At 38.2% G+C, this 27,089-nt stretch overlaps 1 protein-coding gene across 2 annotated transcripts; it reads right to left on the reverse strand.

Annotated features, from left to right (window-relative positions):
• Positions 1–621: 621 nt before the first annotated feature.
• On the reverse strand, positions 622–25,430 carry plcd3a (phospholipase C, delta 3a). 2 transcript variants are annotated; one of them, XM_077558815.1, is made up of 15 exons: positions 25,188–25,430; positions 15,294–15,461; positions 11,819–12,047; positions 10,185–10,314; positions 9,445–9,670; positions 9,103–9,304; positions 8,868–9,012; positions 7,241–7,393; positions 7,013–7,165; positions 5,696–5,846; positions 5,494–5,610; positions 4,057–4,235; positions 3,845–3,980; positions 3,613–3,762; positions 622–2,162 (listed from the first exon to the last, which is right to left on the reverse strand). In XM_077558815.1, the coding sequence occupies exons 1-15, from the start codon at positions 25,279–25,281 to the stop codon at positions 2,020–2,022; spliced, it is 2,376 nt and encodes a 791-aa protein (XP_077414941.1). In that variant the 5' UTR covers positions 25,282–25,430; the 3' UTR covers positions 622–2,019. The 2 variants fall into 2 exon arrangements, with proteins under 2 accessions (XP_077414941.1, XP_077414942.1); XM_077558816.1 differs by lacking the exon at positions 25,188–25,430 and having other exon boundaries at positions 11,819–12,105; positions 15,294–15,428.
• Positions 25,431–27,089: the final 1,659 nt, after the last annotated feature.

Raw genomic sequence — 27,089 nt, forward strand, 5'->3', positions numbered from 1 at the left:
TTTTGCTTAAAGTGTCAGTGGTGAATGCCTGTTTGTAATGTTGCGTCTTGAGCTAATTTCGGCTTTTTCGTCTAAAAACATGCATGGTTTCATTAAAGACACAATTTTAATTAAAAACAATTATTAGGGAACAGCATGAAAAAAATAACATTTAAGAGGGGAAATCACTGTGTGGAATTGGAGCCATGTGAACAGCCAGTTGGTCTTTAATTAACCGAAAGGAAACCCGTGACTAGATTTTTTTGTCAATAAAGGCCTTTAAATTGTTAGGTGTTTCGAGGTCCAGCATGTGGAAAGCACCATGGTCAGCAAAAAGTACCTTTACAAATCAATTATGTTGCCTTCACGGGGGAAATGTGATGAAAACATCAGAATTCTTGGCAATAATACTGCTTGATTTTGTTATTTTAAGTTCAAGTTGTGGCTGTAAACATATTAAAATACATTCAAAGTGCAAAAGGGTACAAAGTTTGAATATTTTTGAATGGTTCTTACTACACTATATGGCAAACTAACTCAATTATGTGTTGCCTTCAGGCGGTGGAAAATATTATGTGAAACTCGGAACTCTTGGCATATTTATGCACTGTGAAATCCCTCTGGGAATGAGACACACAAAAATTACTTTATTAAAACTTTATTGGCACTTCACAGACTACAGGTTGCATTAGAAAGTTAAAGGACAACCAGCACTTTATTAAAAAACAAAAACAAAACAATGATAAATACAGAATTATCCCTCAATATTAATGACTTTGCGTTATATATATATATATATATATATATATATATATATATATATATATATATATATATATATATATATATATATATATATATATATATATATAACAGTGCTAGTAGACTATTTATTAATTTGTCATAAATTTATTAGTCACAATAAATAGACCACTGCATAAATTGACCTGTTAAACTACGAAAAAAAAAAATATAATACTGAAAGGTTTAACTTTAACAATCAGCCAATTCATTTACTCTATTTTGGCAACAAAGATGACAAGAAACAAAGAAATAGACCACTGGTCTCCAAGTCAAAACGATTAATTGACTCATCTCCTTTTGTGAGCTTATGTGAAATCTAGCATGTAGGAGATAAAGTTCTTATTAGGACACACGTAAACATCTGTTGTTAATGTAATACTGCTTATTGTTGTCATTTTAAGTTCAAGTTGTTGAGGTAAAAAAACATTAAAAGACATTAAAAGTGCCAAAGTACAGTAAGTTTGATTATTTAGTTTGTTTGTTTGTTCTAGTACTTCATTAGTGCTTCTTTGTGATCATATTAAGGAATCTTTAGTTGGGGAGGCGGGGGTTTGACAGGAAGTGCTCGAGTATGGCAGGGATGGGCAATATTTGTTGCATTAAATTTGCTTTTTTTCCTCTTGAAAATTGGTTGGTATATATTTTTTTTAGCTATTAGGTTACTTATTGGTAATTAACTCATTCACTGCCATTGACGGCTCTAGACGTCAAAAATTCATTTGAACTATTCATATTAGTTTAAAACTTTTTTCCACTTTTGTTAACAAGAGTATGAAGACCTAGGAAAAAATTTATAGTACATTTGGAACAGATATTAAATTTGTGATTAATCGTGAGTTAACTATTGAAGTCATGTGATTAATTACAATTGAAAATTTTAATCGCCTGACGCCCTGAATTTTTAATAATTTTTCTTTTTTCAAAAAACGAAAGATTAGTAAAAAGGAAGTCTAGGTTTTCCTATCTCTTGTTAACAAAAGTGGAGAAAAAATGTTAAACTAATAGAAATAGTTCAAATGATTTTTTGACGTTTATAGGTGTCAATGGCAGTGAATGAGTTAAATTTATTAAAATTAAATTCATTCAAAATAATAAAAAAATTAAATGAAAATAAATGATTAAACTGAAAAAAATATATATAATTATGATTTGGCCCATCTGTCCGTTTTAAAAATCTAGTGTGGCCTTTGAGCACTAAAATTTGCCCACCCCTGACTAAGGTCTCACTTAAGAGGTTTACACTTTCCGCTTGGGGTTCGGCGTACTTTCACACACGTGTTTGATTGGAACGCCTCTGCGGGACACTTTGACGTGGATGAAGAGCGTGGCGGGGGCCAGCCGGGACCCGTCGGCCTTCAGCAGGTGGACGTGTCGGTAACCTGAGAACAGATGATCAAAGATGAGTAAACAACTATGTCTTGATGATGTAGAGCAGTCATTCCTCACTCACATAGTGAACCGCTTGAAATTATTCATCACTACTTTTGTCCAAATGAAGTTTCTAAATGCAGTTCAACATAGTTCCTTGACACCTAGATGCCACAAGATGGCAGCAAAACACTATTTCTTTTTCTAAATGGAGCTCCTCAACTCATTTCAATATACAGGTGCAGTTGTGTTTGGAAGTTTACATACCCTTGCGTTATATGATCGCAACTGTATATGTACAAAAGTTAAATGTTGCTTAATGACACAAAAATTATATCACCCAAATTAACATGCACGTCTTTATTCATGTCAACTTCAACCTCTGAACATTTCAAAACAATTGCCACAGTTCTTTGCATTTTCTGGGCATTAAGCCTTTTTCTCATCATACTGTGCGTTTATAAGTTTACGTACACTAGTTTCTTGGCACCAAGGTGCCACATGATGGCCGCAAAGCACTACTTTTGTCTACACAATTGCAATTTAATCATTGTAAATAAAAATGAATACGATTCTGAATTGTCTTAAGGACAATAAGTTGGGACTTTTTTAAATGTTAGTAAATACTTTGAAATGGCTGTGAACAGTAAATTTCAAGAAAACAGCAAGACACAAAGAAGGCCTTTAAAATTCAAATTTTCTAATAAATAAATGGGTAAAAACATTAAACTAATTGATTTTACGAATTGTTTTACGAATCAATATCAGACTATAAAAAGGAAAATCTATTAAATATTGCTTAATTGTTTTTTCACCCAGCCCCATAATGGAATTACTTTACGGATTACTTGGTTCTAAACATAAATTATATTACACGTACTTTCAGCAGACGTCGACAACTTTGCTTAACCCAAATGATAACTACTTTGGGCCAATACTTTATTGCACATGCATGGCATGCAGTGGCTGCATTTGTCATGACAATCGTCTGCTATTGTCTTCCCTGCAGATAGACATTTGACGGTTGTATATTATGTGAACTACTGTATGTATTGTCACAAAGTAATGCGCTAAAACTTTGAGTAATAACTTTAATCTGACTACTATTGTAGATACAGTAACATGAGCTTGCTCGTTACTCGAAATGGCAGCCAGCATTAACGCGTTGCATTGTAGGCGAATAGGTCAAAATTGACAGTGAATAACATAACCCCCCCCCCCAAAAAAAATAATCTGGTGAATTTGGGAATGCCAAACCGCAAATATGAGGGGGTTAACTGTAATTTAATGGTTAATTAATTTAATTGTTTCATTTTTTTTCTCTACGTCACTCCAGCCACATCTAAAACTTGCTCATGATGCAATTTTGAGCTAACAACGCAAGGCAATTATTATTATTTTTTAATCCACCAAACGACAGCTCGTAACTTGAAAAACTCGTCATCTGAGGTAGCAGTGTACCTGTACGCAAGCTGGTGAAGGGTAAGGCGAACTGTCCCACAAAGTCGTTCTTAGCCGTGTGGTCATGGTCCTCGACAACGAAGCGCACCAGCGCCAGCTCTGGCACCTGAAGCTGAAAGTCGAGCGTGCAGTCCCATCGGGGGTTGAAGCCTGAAGAGCAGATTCGGTGCATCACTATCAGTGGCAATTCGAAATAGTTGTAAATAAAAAAACGACGGAAGGAAGGAAGTACCATTGTTGTCAATGCGGTGTGTTTTGTCTCTGGTGTTGTCGATGGCCACACCGTGAATCTCCACCCACACTTGCGGGTCCACAATAGAGCTGGCTTTGTCCGTGTTGATTTTGGGAAGCTGCTGTGCTGATATCACCTACAAAAAAAAAAAAAACTTTATATAAACCCATTCAAGACATTTATAAGACCGTATCATTACTGAGTGTACTTACTCGTATTGTCAGCTGGGTGGGGATGTGACCGGGACCCCCGCCCGTGTTCTCCGGGTTGAAGTCGGAGTCGCCGCTGCACAGGAAGCCTGGTTTTAGGATGTAGCCGCAATGGCCATTGGGAAGAAAGCGGCCCTGGTTCAGGTCCATCTGCTCACCGGGGGTCTGGAAGTTTAAAGCCACTACACAGCAGTGGTTGAAAGGAACAAAGTACAAATACTCTTTTGTTACCAAAATTTGAACTTTTCCACCCTTTGTAGCTGTCACGATACAGAAAAACACATCAGCAGAGAAATGTTAATGTTTAAAGTCCACTAAGTCTTTTAAAGTAAAAAAAAAAAACTGGCAATATAAAACACAAACATGGGAACATTAATGTCGATGATGCAACAGAATGAAAGAGACGAGATATTCCCCATCCATGGCCTTATTTAAGAAACTTGGTGTTGTCGGATCCAAAAATGATTTGGGGTGAATGCGTTTTTTTTTCTTTTGCTGTAAAAAAAAAATATATCTAAAAACCAAAACATACAGTTAAGTGTATTTTTCAATTGTTATCATTAGCTAGATTAGCTTTTTTGTTGTTGTTGCTCTGTTCAAAAACTAAAAGCTTTTGGAAGATTTGTTAGCATAAAATCCAGGCTAGCGCTAGTAGTTATCTTTTTTTTTTTCCCTCAGTATGAGCACTTTTAAAGTCAACAAAAGGGGAAACTATTTTGTGTGCAACAAGTTTTTTTCACTGCACCATCTTATCAAAATGAGAACTATATACAATTGAGCATACTGTAAAAAATAATTCTTCATTTTAAACTTAAAGGGATACTTGACTTATTGAGCCATTTTCAGCAGTAATTTTTTTAAACTTAATTATAACAATTAATACCTTTACAAACTCATTGTGCCACTTACTGTCGACTGAAGATGACGTCACCTGTGCTGAGGAAACAGGTAACGACCAATTATGGCTCAGTTTGCTGACCAAAGCCAAAAAAAAGGTTGAAAAATGATTGGTCGTTACCCGTTTCCTCAGCACAGGTGATGTCATCTTCAGTCGACAACAAGTGGCACAATGAGTTTGTAAAGGTATTAATTACAGTATACATGAAAAATAATGAAGTTGTCAAATTAATTCTGGACAAAATATTAACTTTTCACTGCTGAAAATGGCTCAATGAGTCAAGTATCCCTTTAAAGTACATTGCAGTTTTTTATTTTACTTGGCAAGATTAGTGAAGTGAAAAGCGGTATTGAAAAAAAAAAATCATTTTAAGTAAGCTTTTACTTTTACCTAAGTCTGTTTGTACACGAGTGTGTGTACTTTCGCGTGTGTGTACTTTCGCCATCTTTGCTGCACAACACGAACGAGTGGTGCTGTTGTTGGGAATGGTCTGACCCCATGTCCGGATTTACCCCAAAAGCCTTCGGAATTGCCGTGCTTACCCATCTGGCAGCCAGCGTTCCACATTTCCTGTGGATTGAAGTTGGACGACTGCAGGCGCTGTCCGGAGGGGTAGATCCGGCTCAGCTGCCTGCTGTTGTGTCTCACAAAAAGCTTCCCTGAAAAATTAGCAAATACACACTTATACAAAAGAGCAAGGGTTACGGTATCGTAGCCACGTTACAGTAAAGATATACTTGGTACCCGAATCTTTGATGATTTTCAGGGCGTCGTTCTCAGAGAAGGAGGACATTTCATCTGGTGGCTTTTCACCCACGTTTGTGAAACCGCAGAAGGGGACGCTGCGGCAGTAGACCACCAACTCTGACAGCTCCACGCTCAGTTTGGAGCTCACCTGAAAACGGGGAGCACATTCACTAGAAAACATTACCAGACATTACGCTGAGGATCCAGCAGATGGCGCTGGATTGGAATTGTTAGGAAGGTATTTTTAGGGCTGTAGGCCTTGTTGACGTCCTATCACTGTTACATTTTAGGCAACTGTGGCTACAGCACACAAACGGACAAACATTCCCAACCAACCACCAAGTTTAGTGAAGGTAAAATCACTGTATTTTATGCCCAATATTTTTGTAGTTTTGCCTAACATTTTTACAGCTGTTTATAATATTTTTCATCTATAGCATATTTTATAAATGTTCTGTTTATTCAGAATTTATATTTTTGTCATCATATTTTTTTATTATATTTTGCGTGTAACCGTTTTGTATTTGTTCATGTTTTGTTCTTTAATGATTCTCTATTTGCCTTAAAAAACATACATATATTTGTATATTATTTCTAATATTTTCAGTTAGATTTTAGAAGATTGAGATTGTGTGTTAAATATTTTTGTATTTCTTTCAAATTTTTTATTTTCACCTATTTTTTTTTTTTTTTTTTACAGTTTAAATGTTTTGGTATTTTTATTCCCTCTTGTCTATAATTTTCTAATATTATTTTGACAATGTTTTTTGTATTTTTACTAAGAGTATTTTTCTAGCATTGTTACAATTTTAAATTCATTTCTTTCTAATGTCGTTTACATTTTGTATATTGTGTGTATTTTTAACATTTAATAATAACAATAACATTTATTTTTAGTCCTTTTTTATATTATTATCATCGATAGTTTTCAAATATTTTTTGAAAATATCTGTGGAAACATAACTGGAAATCCATACAGAAGAAGACCACTTCCTTAGTAGAGGTAAAACGGCTGGAATTTCACCTCTAATAATTCTGTATTCTTTATTAATGTATGTTTTATTTCTGAAATATTATCATAGTGTTCTTTTTTTCTACAATATTTTATAGTACTTTTTACTTGTTTCCAATATTTGTGTATTGTAATCTAATATCTAGTGTTATTTTTTTTTCTGTTTGTTTCAAATTTGTCGTCATGTTTCCCCCCAAAATTAAGAAGAAATTTGGAAACTGTTACAGCAACAACAACAAAAGTGACAAGAAGATATTTTCCCTGGTAGAGGTAAAAAAAGAAAAAAAGTCTTCTTTTCTGACCTTGGCTGGGTCCTTCTTGGGCGTGCTCTTGTTTCCGACCGTTTGCTCATCCTCAGAGCTTGAGGAGAAGCTGCCGTAGCTTCCGTTCTTGGCCAGCTGGCCCAGCTGAGGGATTTGCTTCTTCCCTTTCACCAGTATACGTCCCCTCAGCTCCTGCAAGGACCACCATTAGGACCACAATTTGATGGATGTTTGGTTTTGGTTTTAGCGTGAGTGTGCGGTTGATACTTCGGGTGAGGGCAGGTCCTTGAGCGCATGGCCACTGATGGGCTTGTTGAGCAGCTTGTTGCCCAGGATGGTGCAGAGGTGTTTGGCCATGACCACTTGCTGCTCCACAGAGCAATGGTTCTCCAGGGACAAGATCAGAGGGTATGGAGACGCCTGGTGGACAAACTCAACACTTCAGAAATATTTTGACAATATACTCTACATTTAAGGAAATTTCTTCAGAGTTATTTGTATGAGCTTCACACAAATCAAACTCAAGCACTTGTCAGTTTTGTATAGGTCAATTTGAAAGCAATAACAAATTTAGAGAAATCCTAACATAGTTAAACAATTACTTGACTTTAATTTCAAGTAGCAGCAAAAAAGAAAAGACTGATATAATTTGCAACATTTTCTAAAATAGTTGGGGAGGTGGTTCTTAATATTTGTTTTTTAAATAAAATGTTTGTTTTAGTATTTAAGTTTTTTTTGGGGGGGGGACTGAGCAGATTTTTTTTTACCCAATATTTTACTTTTATGTAATTATTTTTCAAATATGTGTATTATTTCTCTAATATAGTGACATTATATTTGGTTGGAGTGAATTTTTGTATAACATTGTGTATCTTTTTTATTTTTCCCCCTAATATTTTGTACTATTTTAATAATTTTTATTGCATATTTTTGTACTTTTTCTGTTTTTGTTTTCCAAATATTAGATTTTTTCCCCGTATTAATTTTATTGTGTATTTCTTATCCAGTACTTTGTAATGCTTTCTATTATTTTCTGTTTGTCTATTATTTATAATATTTTAGTTTTGTTGTTTGGGTGATTTTTGTACTATATTAATTCTAAATAGCATTACATTTTTTGTTCAAACGTGTTATTTTTTCAAAATTTTGTGCATTTTTTTGGGGGGGTATTTATATATTTCTTCTAATATTTTAGAATTTGGTCTGATATACACCCCCATAACAGATCATTATTTTTGGGATAATGTAATTAAAAATATACCAATATAAAAAATATGTAAAAATATAAATAAATATATGCATTGATTTACAAGAACTCATAGAAATGAAATTAATTAACTCATTCACTGCCATTGACGGCTATAGACGTCAACAAGAGTATGAAAACCGAGAAAAAAAAATATTTATTTAGAACAGATATAAAATTTGTGATTGATCGTGAGTTAAGTCATGGAATTCATTATGAAAAATTCCTAATTTTTAATTATCTTTTTTTAAAGTAATTTTAATTATTTTATTTTTTTATTTTCTTTTAAGAAAAGATTATTACAAATTAGGGGCGTCAGGCGGTTAAATTTTTAATCATAATTAATAGCATGACTCCACTAGTTAACTCATGATTAATCACAAATTTTATATCTGTTCTAAATGTACAATAATAATAAAAATTCTAGGTGTTGTTAACAAAAGTGGGAAAAATGTTAAACTAATCGAAATAGTTAAATGGATTTTTGACCTCTATAGCCGTCAATGGCAGTGAATGAGTTAATATGTGAAAAATCTATACTGTATATATATATATATATATATATATATATTTTTTTTTAACCCTATTTAATTAAAAAAAAAAAATCAGATACTTGGAAATTGGAAACACTGTGATGTGTGGTTTCACCTTGAAGGCATACTGTGCGATGGTGACAATGACCTCCTTGAAAGGCACTTTGGAGGTGAGCGTGTGACCGTGGTAGATGACCGGCTCGCCTTTATCTCCGTCCCAACAGTCCAGCTCCACGCAGCGGCAGCCTTGAATTAAAGCCCTCACACACACAATAATATATATATATTTTTAATTTTTTAAGTCTCATTTTGTAGTTTCCAGTCTACAAAAATGAGATTACTGTGAGTACCTGATGTAGGGCTCGGTGCTGCTGGCGCTGGTCACTTGGTCCTTGGTGAGGTAGGTGTTATGCGAGGTGGAGATGAAGTAATGAGCCAGGGGCCGGCTCATGTCCTGATAGACTCGGGCGTGCTCCGGGTTCAACACGTCGTTCTCCCGCGACAGCATGTACATAGTGAAGCCGTTCTGGGTCATGAACTGATTCCTCTGAGCTGCAATCCCAATGACAACATTACTCAACATGTTAAAGCACGGATTGTGAAGATCAAAATGATAACTATGAAACATTGTTTAAAACAAATACACTGTTAATTTTCTTCCTTTATTTCATTTTCTTCAACTTTTGACCCACCCCAGTCGTTGAGCTCGTAGGTGCCGATGAGTGTCTGCGCATGGGCCAGGCTGGCGTCCTCTCCCTGGTCTCCCAGGAAGTCTCGCAGCTCGGCGGTGGACAGCACGCAGCCGTTGCTGGAGTAGTGGCGGAAGACGGCGTCCAGCTCGGGCCGGCGCAGCAGCTCCCGGCAGAACTCTTCGATCTCGTTGTGGTCCAGACGGCTGTCCCCGGACCGGTCGCACCTCTGTTTATGTATAAGAAATCGGATATTGTTTATTGTCCTTTCTATTGTGCCGGCTGGTTGTTATCATGTATAAGTTGTGAGAGGTGCAATGGCATTCATAATGGGATGCGTGCTTTGTCCATGCAATGGAATTCTTTTGGACTTTGTGTAATATTTATTTCAGTTGTGCAAGGTAGCCATCCTGGGAAGGATTCATATTTCTAATTGAGGTCTACAACCGAAACATTGTGAAAACATGATCTAGTCAGTCCTAGGTGGGCTTCTTGGAGCCCAAAGAGGGTAAAAAACAAAATGTGATGCTTTTGTTTAGTTGTTGTTTTTGGAAGGGCGTGATCCCGATTCCCCATTGAGAAAGCATTTCCACAGCTGTGTACATCAAGAATCTCTAAGGAGGGGATGCAGATCACATTCCAGCATTAGGAAGGAACATACAGCAAAAACTAACAGCTGTAATGCAGAGTGTGTGGACACTGTAAGCTAAACAGGCTCCAATATGGATGGAATCCCCCCTGACCTTGAACAAAGAGCGAGCGTACTGCTCACTCAAGTCGATGTTGATCATCTGCAGCAGCCGGCGGACTTCGTCGTAGCTCATCTTGCCGTCCTGGTTCTGATCCGCTCGCCGCAAGTAGCCACGGATCCAAGTGGAAGGGAGGGGGGTTAAGGAAGACACTCAGAAAATGTGGTTCAGACAGAAAAGACAGCTCAAATGATCATGAACTTGTAGAATGCAAACACTAAATCTTACTGACCCTTGGCTTGAAGGTAGGGATGTCAAACTTCATTAGCCTAATCGCATAATTGCATAAGTCCTTTTTAGCTAACTGTCACAATATGATTCCAAAAAATTACCAATGCAGACCATTTCTATTGATTTATAGCTTGAAACAATAGGAAAACATGAGCAAGGTGTCCTTGTAGTTAACTTGTATGCATGTAGTATGAGGATAATAACAATATGTACTATACTGAAACAGAAGGAACTGATAATGCCATTCAATAACATAACATTTTTAAAAAATCTAAGCTACAGGCTAGTGCCCATGAAAAGATGGAGATGCTTCTAAAAAAGAAAAAAAGTGAGAGGTTAAAGTTGCTATATGTGAAAATAAATGTATTGCACCAGAGAAGATTGTTGTTGATAACCATGCCAAATTTGATTTAAAAAAAAAAAGGTATATATTACACTTCAAAATTGTGAAAAATCAAGCCATTTTCTTTGCTCACAAATACTGTGAACGCTGAAACCACATCCCACTCATTTGCCAACTGCCAATTAAAAAAAACACATCTACAACTGCGAACAATTGATGCTATTTCATTTAGCATCTTCCTTGTGCCTACAAATAATGACAGTTTTGAGCAAATATGTTCAGTCAAGGCGGTCAGGGGCTCGAATATAACCCACCGGTTCTGCTACGAGAGATGCTAGCCACAAGCTAGCTCGTGAGCTGACAGGCTTCTTTTGGCGAGTGGAGAGGTGTCATGTTTGGGTTCTGTTGTCCTTGTGTCTCCCTTGGTCTGGTTAAGTGTAATCCTGCCCTTCCTCGTGTCAACCAATCAGTGCCCTCAGCCACTTGTGTCTTGCCCCAGGTGTGTCTTGTTGTGTCATTAGCGTCTGTGTGTTTAGTCTCCTGTCTCCCCTCTGTCTGTGCTGGTTCATTGTCTATTCCTCATGTCATGCTGCCCGTTTTTGCCTTGTTGCCCCCCCCCCCCCATGTTTTGTTTTGTTTTACCTTGCAATTTGGAGCTCGCTTTTTGTTTTCTAGAAATTAAAGTCCCTTTTTGTGCTTCCTTAACTGCATCCTTGCCTGGCTGTTTTTCCTCCCTGCATTTGGGCCCTCCACCAAACCGCATCCTTCTGACAAGAGGCAGCAGGCTCGTCCAGGATGTCTTCTCCTTGCTTGGGAATTTGAACATCACCGAGCTATTCTTTAAATTGTGGCGTCCAAAAGCATAGCTAGCTAGCAAACTTCACGATGTAGGGACAGAAATGGACCAAGTATTATTAAGAAACTCGCAAATATGCCCAATAACTACTAGTGAGTCACATATTTACGTAGAAACAAATCTCTCAATTCCCTTTAGAGGGTCTCTGAAGATGCTATGCTGCTATGATTGAATCTATGCTCCATTTCCAAAGGATATTGGTCCAGTTTCTCCTTCTGCGTCATGTTGGCGACGCGCTCCTTCAGGGTGCGCAGACCTCGCACCCAACGCTGCGCCTCGTCCTCGCACGGGCACAGCAGGTCCAGGCTCTTGCGGGCCCCGCGGAAGACCACCGTGAAGCAGTGGCTCTCCGGCACCGAGCCCGAGATCCGGCGCAGCGCCTCCGACTGGCAGCCCTCGCGCACGCACTCTACTTCGGTCACCGCAACTGGAGACGGAGGAGTCAGAATGACATTACGCATGTGCCACATACGGTAGCTTCTTGGCTGGAAGTAAAAATAAGACAGGGCAGAAATAAATATTTGAGATTCAGGTGTCAAAGGAATTTTTAGGGTATCATAAATTCCACTAGTCACATAGTGACTTGACGCCAGATAGCATGTGCTTTGCTTCACATTCTGCTGTTCTACACCTCGTTTGGTCGCACACGCACACGCACGCACACAGAGGTAGACACTATATGGATAAAAGTACTGGAATGTCTACAGGAAGTTAAGGTACTGTCGTTTTTTGTCATTAATCTTGTTGCAAAATAAACATAGTATTCCAGGAAATCATAATATTTAGCAACAAAATGCAATGTAAAAAAATTCAAACAAAACATTAAAACTAATGATGTTTTAGATGTTGTTTTTTTTCAGACCAATTCCAGTGCAAATATTCACTCTTGAGCATGCTACTCCACTTTTTATACATGTCATTTCAGTTAACAGAATGTCAAATAATTGTGAACAAACCTTTCTTTCTGACAACCACCACAGTGGTGCAAACTACAGGCAAGAATAACTTCTGTTTTTCTTCTTTTTAGTATTAGGGCTGGTATCAGCAGCCTTATACGACACCAACAATTAAAAAGTGAAGTATTCTGCTAAAAAAAACTAATTTTAAATAAAGCATTTTGCCATGAAAATGACGTATTTTACCATATGTAATTACATTATATAATATATACTAAAACACATTATTTGACACAATACTTGTTTTTGCACACATTTTATCACAAAATTGCAAAATCCATCCATACGAACAATATTTTGCCACATAATATGATGTGAAAAATGCAGTAAATTTCAACACTAAAAACTGTATATTACTTCATTTTTGTCACAAAAATATTAGAAAATCACACATCCACATTCTCTCCCCTGATCCAATGGAACATCTTCAAAAATTACCTTTCATTTAATCGTCATGTTTTTTGACGCGGTTGTGACAAAAGTAGCGTGTGAGTGCGTGTGCGGAAAGTGTCACATCGAGCCGACGTGCCGGAATGCAGATGTCACATCACACCTAGCCAAATATCTGGTGTGGTGAGACGAGCTCATCTCTCGGGATGCGTTCAAATATGCTCTGATATCAAAGACAAAACAAATCTGCAAGCAGATGAATCCATGAGTGTTGAAGAGCGAGTATGCGAGGGGGACCGCTGTTTATGGCGACAAATCATCAGCGACCATGGCTCACTGCAATTTTGTCACTGGACACTTGATTAGGTACACCTTTACACTCTTCCCCTGTTGTGCAAATCCCCTTTCACCTCTTCTGATATGGCTTCAGTTTCCTCAGCGTGAAAACCTTTTCATTGTCGCCGGGCTATTCTTATGCATGAGTGCTTTCCATTCTCCCTTTTTCCGGACCGCTCCTCGAGCCCGCTTCCTCCCCCTGCTCTAAGGGGCGTACTGAACTCCCACAGCAAGCAGGTTATCTTGAATAACAGCCTACAGGTCATAGGTGGCATTGCATTAGTTATGACATGTACATTGAGTGAGGGATCTTGCCGTGGACTTTTTTCGAATTGGTGGATTGTTTCTAGTACTTGTATTAAGTTATATTGTTAAAAGTGGAGGTTACCATAAATAACTAACAAAATGCATTATTTAAATGGCACATATATTGCTTGTGTGGAAACAAGCTTGCAGTGGTTTCCTGGAGTAGGCCTACCTCAGTTTTCGTTAATTAGTCCGCTCCAAAAAGTCTGCTAAAAAGTTCTCTCTTCATTTTTTTCGCTTTCGTTATCAAGAGGCTGGCATTTGGAAATTCTGTAGGATTGTGTCAAAGGGGGTCTACTGATGGCAAGGCATTTTCCACAATACAAGCTTTCATTAAAAACTCAAGGCTAAAACAAGCCTTCCGGTCGGCTTAGCAACGCTCAGGCAAACATCAACAAAATACATCCTGTCAAAATGAGGCCTTCAAAATAAAAACACTTTCAGAAAGTGTGGTGACTCTGTCATTACACTAGATGCTTTTATTTTGAAGGACTGATTTTTGGCAGCTGGCCATGCGGAAAGCGGCTTCAGTGGTCACTGAGGCAAAAATTCGGGTGTGGGAGGAGTTCGGTGGGGTCGTGGAAAATGACTTCCGGACGACTTTGAGGAAATTCTGGTCCACCATCCGGCGTCTCAGGAGAGGAAAGCAGTGCACCATTACCATTGTGTATAGTGGAGCTGGTGTGCTGCTAACCTTGACTCAGGACGTCGTGAGTCGTGGGGAGAATACGTCAAAGACCTCCTCAAATCCACCGACATACAACAGAATTTCTAGGCGCAGCCGAGGCGTTGAGAGGGTCCAGTTTGGTGGCCTCAACATTGCGTCTCTGCTTTTTGCAGATCATGTGGTACTATTGGCTTCGTCAAGCCATGATCTTCAACTCTCACTGGAGCGGTTCGCAGCCGAGTGTGAAGCGGTTGGGATGAAAATAAGCACTTCCAAGTCCAAGACCATGGTCCTCAGTCAGAAAAGGGCGGAGTGCCCTCTCCGGGTCGGAGATGAGGTCCTGCCCCAAGTGGAGGAGTTCAGGTATCGTGGGGTCTTGTTCACGAGTGAGGGTAGGATGGAGCGGGAGATCGACAGGCGGATCGGTGCAGTGTCTGCTCGGTCATCCGGGAGGGACTCAGAGTCGAGCCGCTGCTCCTCCGCGTTGAGAGGGGCCAGGTGAGGTGGCTCGGGCGTCTGTTTCAGATGCCTCCTGGATGCCTCCCTTGTGAGGTGTTCAGGGCATGTCCCATCGGCGGGAGGCCCCGGGGACGACCCAGGACACGCTGGAGAGACTTTGTCTCTCGGCTGGAGCTGTTTGAAGTGGCTGGGGAGAGGGAAGTTTGGGCTTTGCTGTTAAAGCTGCTGCCCCTGCGACTCGACCCCGGATAAGTGGTAGATAATGGATGGATGGACGATTTTTTATGCGTTACGTTGATGTGTTACGTTGATGCTGCTTGAGTGTTGCCGAGCATACCGGGAGGCTTATTGCCTGTAGTTGCTAATCAAGGCTTATGTCTGCTGAACTTTCCTTCACAACTTGGGTTTTGTTTTTGTACGAAAACCAGTACAAAATATCGATGACTAAACTCATTCAAAACCGAATCGTGTGAAAAAGAGGGCACGCAGAAACCCAGCTTCCTCGGCATTTCTCATCGTCGTGTTTATTTATGTTGCGTATGGTGATTGGTGTACTCACACGTCTGACGGGCTTTGGCCTTGCGGGAGCTCTTGGACGACTCGCACCACACTGTGAGCCCGTCCTCCAGCAGGCGCAGGTTTCGGCTCTTCTGCCACCTCGGGGAGCGAACTTTCACCATGTTGGAGCCCCGCATCATCACGCGCACGTCCTCGTTGTCCAGCAGACCTCAAACACACACATATACACATGAAAAGTTAGTCGCGTAACAGCATTTGGCTAACATTGATCACCCAGCAGCAGAAAAGGGTGGGGAGGCGAGGTCTCATCATATTTGTTTTACAAAGTGGATTTAAAGAGAGACAATGTTCACATTTAGGCCTAAAAAAACAAACACACAGTCACAAATGTCAGCAAACTTACACATCGCATTTCATAAGTGTTGACTGTGTTTATCCCCTAACTGGAGTGCTATAAAGACTTTTTTGTGCAGATATTATAGCATGTCTTTGTGCAGGAGCAGGGTGCCACAAAACCAGCCCTTTTTGGCCGCCGAGAGGAAAAAACACACATTTATGTCACCACAGTTTCAGCGTGGACACGCTAGAAATGGCCACAAAACACACGGCCGACAAGTGTAAATCATTCACTATTGTATGCAGATTTATTTGTCTCCGGCGGCACGGGAGCCGGCCAAGAAAAAGTAGGGCTGGAGAAGAGCTTTCAGTCGCCAACTTCTACTCTGGATAAACGACTACTGCCTCCACGCATGGAAATGTAATCACGGATAAAACTCCATACGCAAAAAATTTAATTGGGAAAAAAAAAGGAGAGGATTGGGATAAAGAGGACGTTGTTTCGCAACCACGATACGGGAGAAAGTGATGGATGAAAACAAAAATATCAACATCAAAAGCAGCAACTCCACAATTGCTTTTTCATGTTTTTTTCTCCCCCAAAGGTAGAAAAAGTGATGATAACCACAGGACAGGAACTTACTTAATGTAATGTAATGTAATTTTTTTTTATAGAAAAAATAGTGCAAATAACTTAATTAAATTAGAAATATATTATTTGAAAATTATATGATAACAATAATAAATATACAGTATGGACAAATTAAGGGTTCTATGTTCATTGACGGGCGCATGTGCACTCGGCGTAAAAATGTGCCCATCTCAATTTTCGTACCAGGCCAAGTGTAGTCGACCTTGTTTTTGGGCCATGCTGCGCCTCTCTGGAAATTCCGGCGCATACAGATGCCACGCCCCCTGCGCATCTGGCAGTTTGGTAACACAAAGTAGACTGCACTCCGCCTAAAAACGGGTGCATCGTAACTTTTGTGCCGGGGAAAATTACTAAAATAAACAAGTAGATGATCAGTTTTTAATAAGTTACTATATTATGAGCAAATTATTATTATTTTAGTTAATTAACAAAAACAATAATAAATAGATTGCATAATATTGCATGGAACAATTAAAGAACATAATTAAAGGTAACAAAATATACAAATAAATAATATAATACTTCTAGATTAAGAACAGAATTAAATAAAAAGTAACATGGTAATAAAATAAAATAATAATAATAATAAAATAGAAATATCATATTATTAGATAACGAACAAACTTAAATTACTCTTTTTAAAATGAATAAATAGTTATTTATAAATGAATAAAATAATAATACAAATTGAACAGTTAAAAAACATAATTAAAGGTAACAAAATGCACAAATTAATAATATACTTCTGAATCAAAAACAGAATTAAATGAAAGTAACATAGTTTAAAAAAAAAGCTAATATAATAATTCTAATAATAAAATGGAAAAAACAACATTGTTAAATAAAGAAGAAGATTAAATTACAATTATTCTTTTAAAAATGAGTAAATTATGACAAATAAATGAATAAAATAATGACGTGATTGTATTAGTAGATAAGGAAGTGGAAAGAATAACAAATGAATAAATAATATCCTATAATATTATTAGATGCAAAACAACTGAATGAAAATAAATGCAATTTAATTAATACTGAATAACTGATTGAAAAGACTACTACAGTAAGGTATATGCACTAACAGATAAGGAAGAGCAGAGTGCACGTTTGCAAGTCTTCATCAGAGTTAAGGGTGACTATACACAGCACGCTTTTCTATGAGCAGCATTCGACTTATTTTTACACTTGTGTGACAGTTCAGAGTCTGCTTCAAATTGCCTGCAACGAGTTGACCCTGCAACTAAATAATAAACTAATAAAAGGTGATTCCCTATGGGAAAACTCTTCTTCTGGTGCTGGACCGGATTGGGTTCCACCTTAAATGCTACAGTGTGGTCCCTACAATGGGGTCTTTGTTATCGGATTTTGGAACTGGAGTGTTTACGCAGCTTTCATTCCAAAGGTTCAAAACACACACTGTGAACTTTCTTTATCGTTTTTTTTAATTTTTTTTTTTAACACATCCCGTGTTGAGAGAGGCTGCATTTTTAGCAAGTGTTTGCCAGTAGCTTCGCTTAAGGAGGGCCGCTGCTTTTCGGCTATGCATGGCCGCTCCGTTTGCCGGCGTGAATGGCGGCGAGGACAAAAGGAAAAGATCCCGAGTCTTTCCAGAGCGATCCCATGTCACATTACTCCCTTCGTCTTACCTAGATTTGTGTGAAGCTGAGAGAACTGAATTCTAACGCTTTAATTACACCAACTGCTTTTGGGGGGGCCTAATAGAAATAAGCGCACTCCCTCCGCTTTTTCTTTGCCCTGTTGAACACAAAGAAGTCCCCCCCTCCCCCCGTCCCCCTTTGCCGGGCTTTTGGCTCAAGCTGTTAGTTACCACATGCGAGGCATTCCCACATTAACTTGCAGGTCATTGACAGCAGTGTTCAGCTGCCCTAACGGCCACGGCCTGAGTTTAAACACTGCGTTTCTCACTAGCCGCTATTCTGTCTATTTAGCATGAACAACTGGCCACAGTTGTGATTGCATTGATTACAGGACATTTGTACTGATCCTACTCATGTTAAAGATGGCCTTCCTGTGTGGATTATTTCCAGTTGTTGGGTTCATTCACTTATGTGAACCGTGGCAGTTATCATCAACGATCATCATCAATTGGCAAGAGGAGCAATGGCATTATTCATAGGATAGGTATATATATATATATATATATATATATATATATATATATATATATATATATATATATATATATATATATATATATTAGGGGTGTTAGAAAAAAAATCTATTTGGCAATATATCGCGATATTACAGCGCGCAATTCTCAAATCGATTCGATATGCGGCCGAATCGATTTTTAAACATATTTTTTTTAATAGGAATATTCAACAAAACATCTTACTTAGGGTTAGAATTCACACATTAAGCATGGAATAATGTTATATTAATGGAACATTAAGCCTTAATATTTTATTTCAGAGTTGTTCAAACATGCTGCAACCTGTTTGTTAAATGCAGTGGCTCAGTGATAAGCCTGAATTTTCAGATAAATAAATACATTTTCATACAAATCTTACAGTGTACATGTACAAGTTTACTGATTAGTATTTTCTAAATTTGAGTTAAAAAAATATATATATATATATATATATATTTATATATATATATACTTATTTATTTTTTGCCAAATAATGTAATGGACATTTTGGGTTATTTCTATTCATTATATTTATTTTTTGACTGTGCATGGTGGTTGGTGCTACAAACAACTGGTGAAATGAGATTGGCCTATCATATGAATCATATGACATATCATTGACTGAACCTGTTTCTAGTCATTGCATATATTTCTATTGTAGAAGGTGGCTGTATATCATGAATAATGGGTGAGATTGCACAAAAATTGTAATTATCATCACTAATTAATGAGAGATTAATAAATCTGATCAATTATAGCACGGGTCCATTTTGTGCAAGCGAATGCTAGTGTCATTTTAGTGGATTATTTCTAGTTCTTTTGTTTATTTCTACTGCGAAAGGTGGCCGTTAGTATGCAAACGAGTGAGAGACACGATCGCATTACCCATAAAACAGGTCGATTCTTACTCATTCACTGCCATTGACGACTATTGACGTCAAATATCCTTTTTTACTGTATTGGCAGTGAATGAGTTTGGGATTAACTTTTATTGGTATATCATTTCTAGTCATTTTATTCAGTTCTACCGTGCAAGGCGCTGCTTACAATAGAGAACTGATGAGAGGAACCATTGCTTAAATCAAGTAAATGTGGATTGTGCGTAGGTCTCTCTTTCTCTCTCACCCACCGCCCACCCCCCTCCCTCTCCCCTCTCTGTCCCTTTAAACAGATTCCTATGGGCTGCTACCCTTGAAAAGAGCGTGAAACGGAGGGGTGGGTGCGCTGTTGAGGCAGAAGAGCTAAGGGGTCTTTATTTTCATGCTCGGGTGCAAAAAATCTCTCTCGTTGTGCCCCCCTCTTCCCCCCTCCCCTCTTAGACATGCCGGCTGGCTAGCAACCGCACTGGCATATCCAAAGCAGGCTGATCAATGCGAGAGAGGAAAAACATCACCGGGTGTGCATGAGTAAGAGCATGAGCGCAGCCCGGAGCAGCGCAGCCCGGGGCCCGGTTCAGGTTTCCTTTGGGATAAGGAGCGCCATCGGAGCCGGCGAGCCAAAGGATCGCACACTTGCGTAAATATAGACGAATTAAAGGTGTCGCTGATACCGCTGCCGTGGCACTTGGGCATGCGTGAGACGCGGCGGGCGAGAAAGTAGGGCAGCTGTCCGTCTGGCTTAAGTCCGGTCTGGAGGACGGCCTGAGGAAGTCTGAGCCAAGGGAATATTCAAATCAAGGGGAGGGGGTCTGGGGACATTTTAGTTTTCAAGTCCTTCAGCGGGCCCTACTTCAAATGGCCTTGTTGGACCTTTTAATATGTTGTCAGGTTGTCCGAAGACTCTAAATCATCTTTGATGTTTGCAAAAACAGTATGTTAAAGTAGCACTAGGGAATTTTTCAACCATAATAAAATATTTTCATAACTCTTCTGATGAAACATTGACCTAAAACTAGTTGAATGGTACCTTTGCCATGGCCTGAGGAGGTCTGTATCATTTTTACTGGCACTAAACAATTTTGAGGAAAATGGTAGGAACACTGCTACACAAAAAATAAAAATAAATGCGCGGACTGCTTTATGGCATACGTCACTCCCCCCATTTGTTACAAAGACGGAAGTCAATTTGAATGTTGTGAGCTCAAAAATGACGCAATGCGCTTGTCCTTATGAGAAATGTGGTCTTCGCGGCGCCATAATCAACGTAAATTGAATGTTCCTTAGTGTTGCTTTAAGTCCTTATGAATACCCTCCAGCTGTCTTTACATGGAATGATGATTGATGTTACAACAACATGGATCTTAACATCATTGAAGATTGAAAAATATGTTACATGTGTTAAAGATTCTAATTCTTGATGATTCCTGATGAGATGATACAAGATAAAATAAGAGATTATAAAATGATAAAATAATCCTTTAATGATCCCGGGAATTTCAAGGTTTGTTATGGGTAACAAAAAGGAGATTATTTGTATGGCTTTCATATTCCGACGAGGTGTTTGAAACAGATGAATGAGGTTGAGTTACTGAGCATGTGAGTTTTCATTTGTAAAGTCAAAGTGACTGGCACGTGACTCAGTGTGAACTCTCGATTATTACCGGAGACTTGAACACTCACTTGAGTCATATCACTAGCTTGGAAAAGGCGTGTCAAAGTTCAAGGAAGAAGATGGCCAGCACATTGGATTTGTGACAAATGAATCCACCGGCTGGATATTGTTTTTTATTATCCACTACATTCCACATTCTGTGAGAGGAGCCAGCGACTCCGAGGTCACACACACGCATACAGACGGTAGCTAAACCCACAATAGCTGTTTGCATAAAACTCCATCTTATGCTGGCAGTCGCTGCGTCCACTGACGAGCTGCATAGGACTCTAAATCGTCTTCACTGTTTAAATAACATGAAGATTAAACTGTCTTCAAACTTTAACTCAAAATTAAGTATGTCAAAGCAAATTGGAGATGCTAAACTGTCTTTGATTATTGTAACACAAGTGTAAACTTATTTGATGGCTTAACCCTTGGGCGGTATTTTATTTTGAAATGGCCTGGTTCGAACCACGAAAAAGCGGGTCACGGTATCGCTCAGTTAAACTTGAAGGTTCACAAAAAACACATCAAGTTTTTTGAAGAAGTCAAATTGTCTTCAGGATTTTCAAGCAAGTATGTCAAGTTCCTTGAAGACAAATGTGTCTTTGATGTTTACGAACAAGTATGTTTAGATGATTGAAGAATAATTTATTTTGTGCGTTACAAAAACATATGCAAGTTAATTGAAGAGGCTAAACTAAAATGTCTTTGCAATTAAGTCGTTTGAAGGCTAAACTGTCTTTGATGTTTACAGTTCATTGGTGAAGACAAATCTCAACATTTTCAATCGAGTCCATTCAAGAATACATTGTCATTGATGTTTACAAAAACTATTCTACGTTCAGTGAACACTTATTTTTAAAACAAGTATGTTAAGTTCCTTGACGGCTGTCTTTGCTGTTTACAAAATACATTGAACATGTTGGGTTCATTGAAAAAGACAAACTAACTGTCTTTCTAAGTTTTTATGCAAGTTCATGAAGTTCAACGATCGAATTGCCTTTGATGCTTACATGAGTATAACAGTTAATGGAGAAAATGTGTCAATTCTCACAAAAGTTAATGTGGCATATGTTTTTACTATTAAAGGTGAGCTCTTTAGTTTTCACTCAGAAATAAACACTTCATAAATATTAGATGTATACACATAAAATCCTTCAACACCTCTGGATTTCTGTTAACTCATTCACTGCCATTGACGGCTACAGACGTCAAAAACTAATTTGAACTATTTCTATTAGTTACACTTTTTTTCCCCCCCCATTTTTGTTAACAAGAGTATGAAAGCCTAGAATTTTTTTGTACATTTAGAACAGACATACAATTTGTGATTAATCGTGAGTCATGTGATTAATTACGATTAAAAATTGTAATGGCCTGACGCCCCTAATTTTAATAATCTTTTCTTAAAATAAAAAAAAAAAAAAAAAAAAGATTATAAAAAAAAAATAAAAATAGAAAGATTATTAAGAATTAAATGAGGGGCATCAGGTGATTAAAATTTGTAATCGTAATTAATCGCATGACTTCACTAGTTAACTCACGATTAATCACAATTTTTTTATATCTGTTCTAAATGTACAAAAAAATTCTAGGCTTTCATACTCTTGTTAACAAAAATGGGAGAAAAAAAATGTGTAACTAATAGAAATAGTTCAAATGAATTTTGGACGTCTATAGCCGTCGATGGCAGTGAATGAGTTCATGTGTGGTGGTTGATTTTGACAACATCCATCCCCACCCCAGCCTGTATTTCGCCATTTTTGTTGTGTTTTGCCATGAGAGGGACGTTTGTGGGCGGAAAGTCGAGGTTTACCCCTCCAGCCAATCACAGAGCGGGGGGCGCGTCGCTGAAGGCAGGTGCAATGTTGACGAGAAGAGTGGGTGGTTGAGCCATGGGAGGAGTCCGTTTTGAATTGGTTGTTTACAAACACAAACTGACAAAACTAAAGACCCCACCTTTAAGCGTTTAACTTGTTTTTGTACTTGTGTGACCGCTGAGAAGGTTCAAACTAACAGTACAGTTTGACAATGAACAGCCTTTATATCGTCTATACTGTATTTTGCAGATTAGTCATCTTTGTGTAACTCCATAACCTGACTGGCTGCCAGCGTATTCTGTGTTTGCGTTCAAATAAAAGTGTTGCCCCCATGACTACAACAACACATGTTCCTAAAAGGATATTTGGACATCCAGCCACTCCGCAGGGGGGTCTTCACAAGTGCTGTTGTAGCTAAGCAGGTGTCTATTTTAAGTGGGTGGGCTTGCATGTTGGGTGGGTGTGTAAATGGTGAAATCAGAGGAATAAAAACACCCCCCCCCCCCCTTCTTCCGTTTAAACCGGCCCACGCCCACACACACATACTGCCCATTCGATTATGGTGCTCATTACACGGCAGCTCATTAAATGAGGGCTTCCTGTGTTGTATTAGCCTCAATGAAATGTGCACTTCGCAGCCTATGGTTACGACATTGCTGCATGACATAAAACAATATTTATGAGACCACCTGTTTGTCTCAGAGACCAACCATCATCATTTATTGATGAAGACATTTCAATGTTGCGTTGGCTTAATTTGGGACTATTTTGCATTTTGATGTTTATAAAAAAACAACAACAGAAGATGAACCGTGTTTGTCAGCAAAAACAATTTACTTGACAGATTTGTAAAACTTCTTCAAAGACCATCACATACGTATATTTTTTTTTGGGGGGGGGGGGTGATTTTTAAAGAACTTACCATGCCGTAGATGTTTTGTCAACATAAAAGACACGTTTACAATACAAGTTTGTGAAATGTCAGACAACTTTAACACATTTAGTAAACACCAGACAATTTAGCATCCTCAAATGTGTTCAAGTAAAAGCTATTTAGAGTTTTCACAAGACGTTCATCAAAAGTTGCCATACTTTTTTTTTTTTAAAACAACATTAAATATTTTTTTTGTATTCCAAGAATTTATCAAACTTTTTTTTTTTAACACACTGCCCTTTTTTCCTCATTTGAACTCATTCACTGCCATTGACGGCTATAGGCGTCAAAAATTCATTTGAACTATTTCTATTAGTTTAATTTTTTCCCCACTTTTGTTAACAGTATATCAACAAGTGGCTACTACGGCGCCATGCTACGAGTTAGCAAGTTAGCCAACATTAGTTAACGGTCGGATTAACATTATTGTTGAACATTATAGCCGTTGCATTAATGTTATAACTATTATTTATTTTATTTTATTTTTTACCTTTGACCATGAATCCACCTCCTGTCTGTCCCATGTCGCATGTTGCACTCGCTAGCTGCAGATTTGAAAGGGGGTGTGTCACATGACAGTGTCACAGTGACAGATTAGGAGAGACAAGATTTTACAAAAGCACAACATTTTCATCACATTTTTGTTTATGAACTAAAATGTCCATAGATTTTAGTCCAGTTTTTATTAAGTGAAGTACATTTTCATCTCGTCTTCATTAGTCGACGAAAATACATATTTATTTAGTCCCAGTTATTGTTTATTAATGAGGGGTTTAGTCAAGTTTAGTCTGGTGAAAAATGTGTGTTGACAAAATTATTTTTGTTTAGTTTTCGTAGACGAAATTAACACTAGTTTGGACCAATATATCAACAACAACAAAATCAGCTCATGAGAGTTGAATTAAAGAACCGATGGACGATATTTTTCAAAGGTTTTCTTGATAGTGACCAATATGACTTCATAAATTCGTAAATCGCTAAAAACCAAAACGGTGCTTTGAGGCATTCCATGTTTACTTTTGTGTAAGTCACTCGATACACTTTTAATGAGAGACATTAAAATGAACAAGAAAATTGAAGAAAAAAAATCATGTCTGTCAACACCAAAGACAATTTCAAGTCTCCAAAGAATTCAATGCTCAACTAGTTTGTCTTTGATGATGATGATTGCAAAATGGAAAAATGAAATTGTCTGATGTTTACAGACTGCTGCAAACATTTGTAATGTCTCCTTTTTCAACCTTTTTTGTTGGAAAGCCTGTGTTAAAAAGGTTATGTAAGGCAAACCATGTATAACATTTCAACGTGTTCAGGTGGTCTCTCATATGTGCTCTTTGCTCTTTTTCACTCAATATTTGCACAAACGGGAGTCACATCAAAAACGTGCACAAAAAGACCCCCTAAAACATTTGTAAGGAGGGTGGCGTATTAATAAGTTCACAGAACAGTTTGAAAATGTACGGTGCTGACAGCGTAACAAGGGATTAATAATAATTAAGGTGACTTACCGAGCTTCCGAATGGGATCCGTGGTCTTCTCGGCCACTTTGGCTCTGGGCTCCCTGGCGGAGGTAACCGGTGACTTGCCGCAGCTGGCCAACATGGTGGCCAGGAGACGCTCGCTTCCTGACTGCTTGGCTTGGAAGCGACTCGCTGCTTGCGGCCAGGTGCCTCCGCGGACTCGCTCTGGCCCGAAAAGAACCCAAGAGCGCCGCCGACGAAAGTAGCGGAGTGAGAAAGAGAGGCAGGGAGGGAGAAAGAAAGAAGAGAGGATAGGGAGGGAGGGAGGGCTCCTTGCGGTCCCTCCCCGGTGTAGCGCCCCCGTGCCTCCACGTAACATGAGCCCGAAAGCAGGCGCACATTTGCGCAGCTTGTCCACCCGCATCAACACAGCAACCCGACGCTACTCATGTCACTCACCATGGCCACGACACTGTTATTTTTAAATGCTGGTATATAGTATATAGAGAGGCTTCCACTGCTGCTTACACATTTAAATACCAACTGTGGATGTTACTCAATTATACATGAAGTGCAAATTTGTTACATGGCTTTAAGAAAAAGCTAAATTCTGCATTGATACTTAGACAGCATTGCTTTTGATAGTAGTATGACGAGAGTCGTTTTCATGCTTTGGTGCAGTACTCCCACCTGGCCCACAGGTGTCGTATCAAACACACAATACAAAACAAATGGAGGACCAGAGGAAGAGAGTTGACTCGGGGGACTCGGGGGAAAGAAAATTAGACAAGCATATTAAAGATAAAGACCTTCTTCAAGCAGTTTCATATTCATAAAATAAAATATAAAATGAAGCATGCAATGAAAAAAACACTCCCTACTGTGAAATATGTAAGTGGCTCGGTTATGTTCTGGGGCTGCTTTGCTTCATCTGGCCCAGGGTGTCTTGAATCTGTGCAGAGTACAATGAAATCTCGACACTGTCAAGGTTTTCTCGAGAGAATTGTGTTGCCCAGCATCAGAAAGTTTGGTCTCAGTCATTTATGTCATTTCCAGTTGACAGCAATATTTACGGAAGCGTATTGCATTCACTTGAAGAAAAAAAAATCAACTCCTGTTTTTCTGACTAATTTTTGGGGGGAGCTTTGTTTTTTTGAGTATTTTTTTTAATTGTCAGTTTTTCAGATTTTTTTTTTCTGTCCCAAAAATATTCAGAAAAACAGGCTGAAAAAAATTATGCAGAAAAACAGGAGGAACAATTACTCAGAAAAACATGGGAAAAAATTATAAAAAAAAAAAAAGGAACAACAATTATTCCGAAAAACAGAGCTGGTGTTCTGTTTTTTGGAGTTTTTTTGTTTGTTTTTTACCTCTGAACTCCAAGTGACTTGTTGCAGACTCGCTAATAGCGGAAGCGGACACTTTCTGGCATACCTCCATATGTAATAAGATGGTCATGTTTACTTACGGGCTCTTAATAAAGGAATGAATGTGTATATAGTATCGTGGGTTGTTCTCTAATCATTGAGGGAAAACTCTTTTAAAAAATATTCAGAAAAACAGAAAAAAATATTCAGAAAACAGAAAAATAATTTTATAAAACGGAAAAATTACTTAGAAAAACAGAAAAAAATATTCAGAAAAACTGAGAGGATTTTTTTTAAACAAAAAAAAAACAACTAAAAAACAGGAGGGGGAGGGGGGAATACTGAATAAAACAGAAAAAAATACTCCAAAAAACAAAGCTCCCCCCAAAAAATTTGTAAAAAGCAGAACTTTTTTTCCAAGTGAATGCAATACGCTCCCGTAAATATTTTTTTAAAAATGTGTTTTTAAAGGTATTGACAAAATAAATAAAGACATTATCAAATGAATTATAGACAATGACTGCTTTTTTCGAGTTGTTCATAACTCATCCACATTTCCTGAGGCCCCAGTTAGTTCCATGAA

This window comes from Vanacampus margaritifer, chromosome 2 (assembly GCF_051991255.1).
Source record: "Vanacampus margaritifer isolate UIUO_Vmar chromosome 2, RoL_Vmar_1.0, whole genome shotgun sequence".
Lineage (NCBI taxonomy): Eukaryota > Metazoa > Chordata > Actinopteri > Syngnathiformes > Syngnathidae > Vanacampus > Vanacampus margaritifer.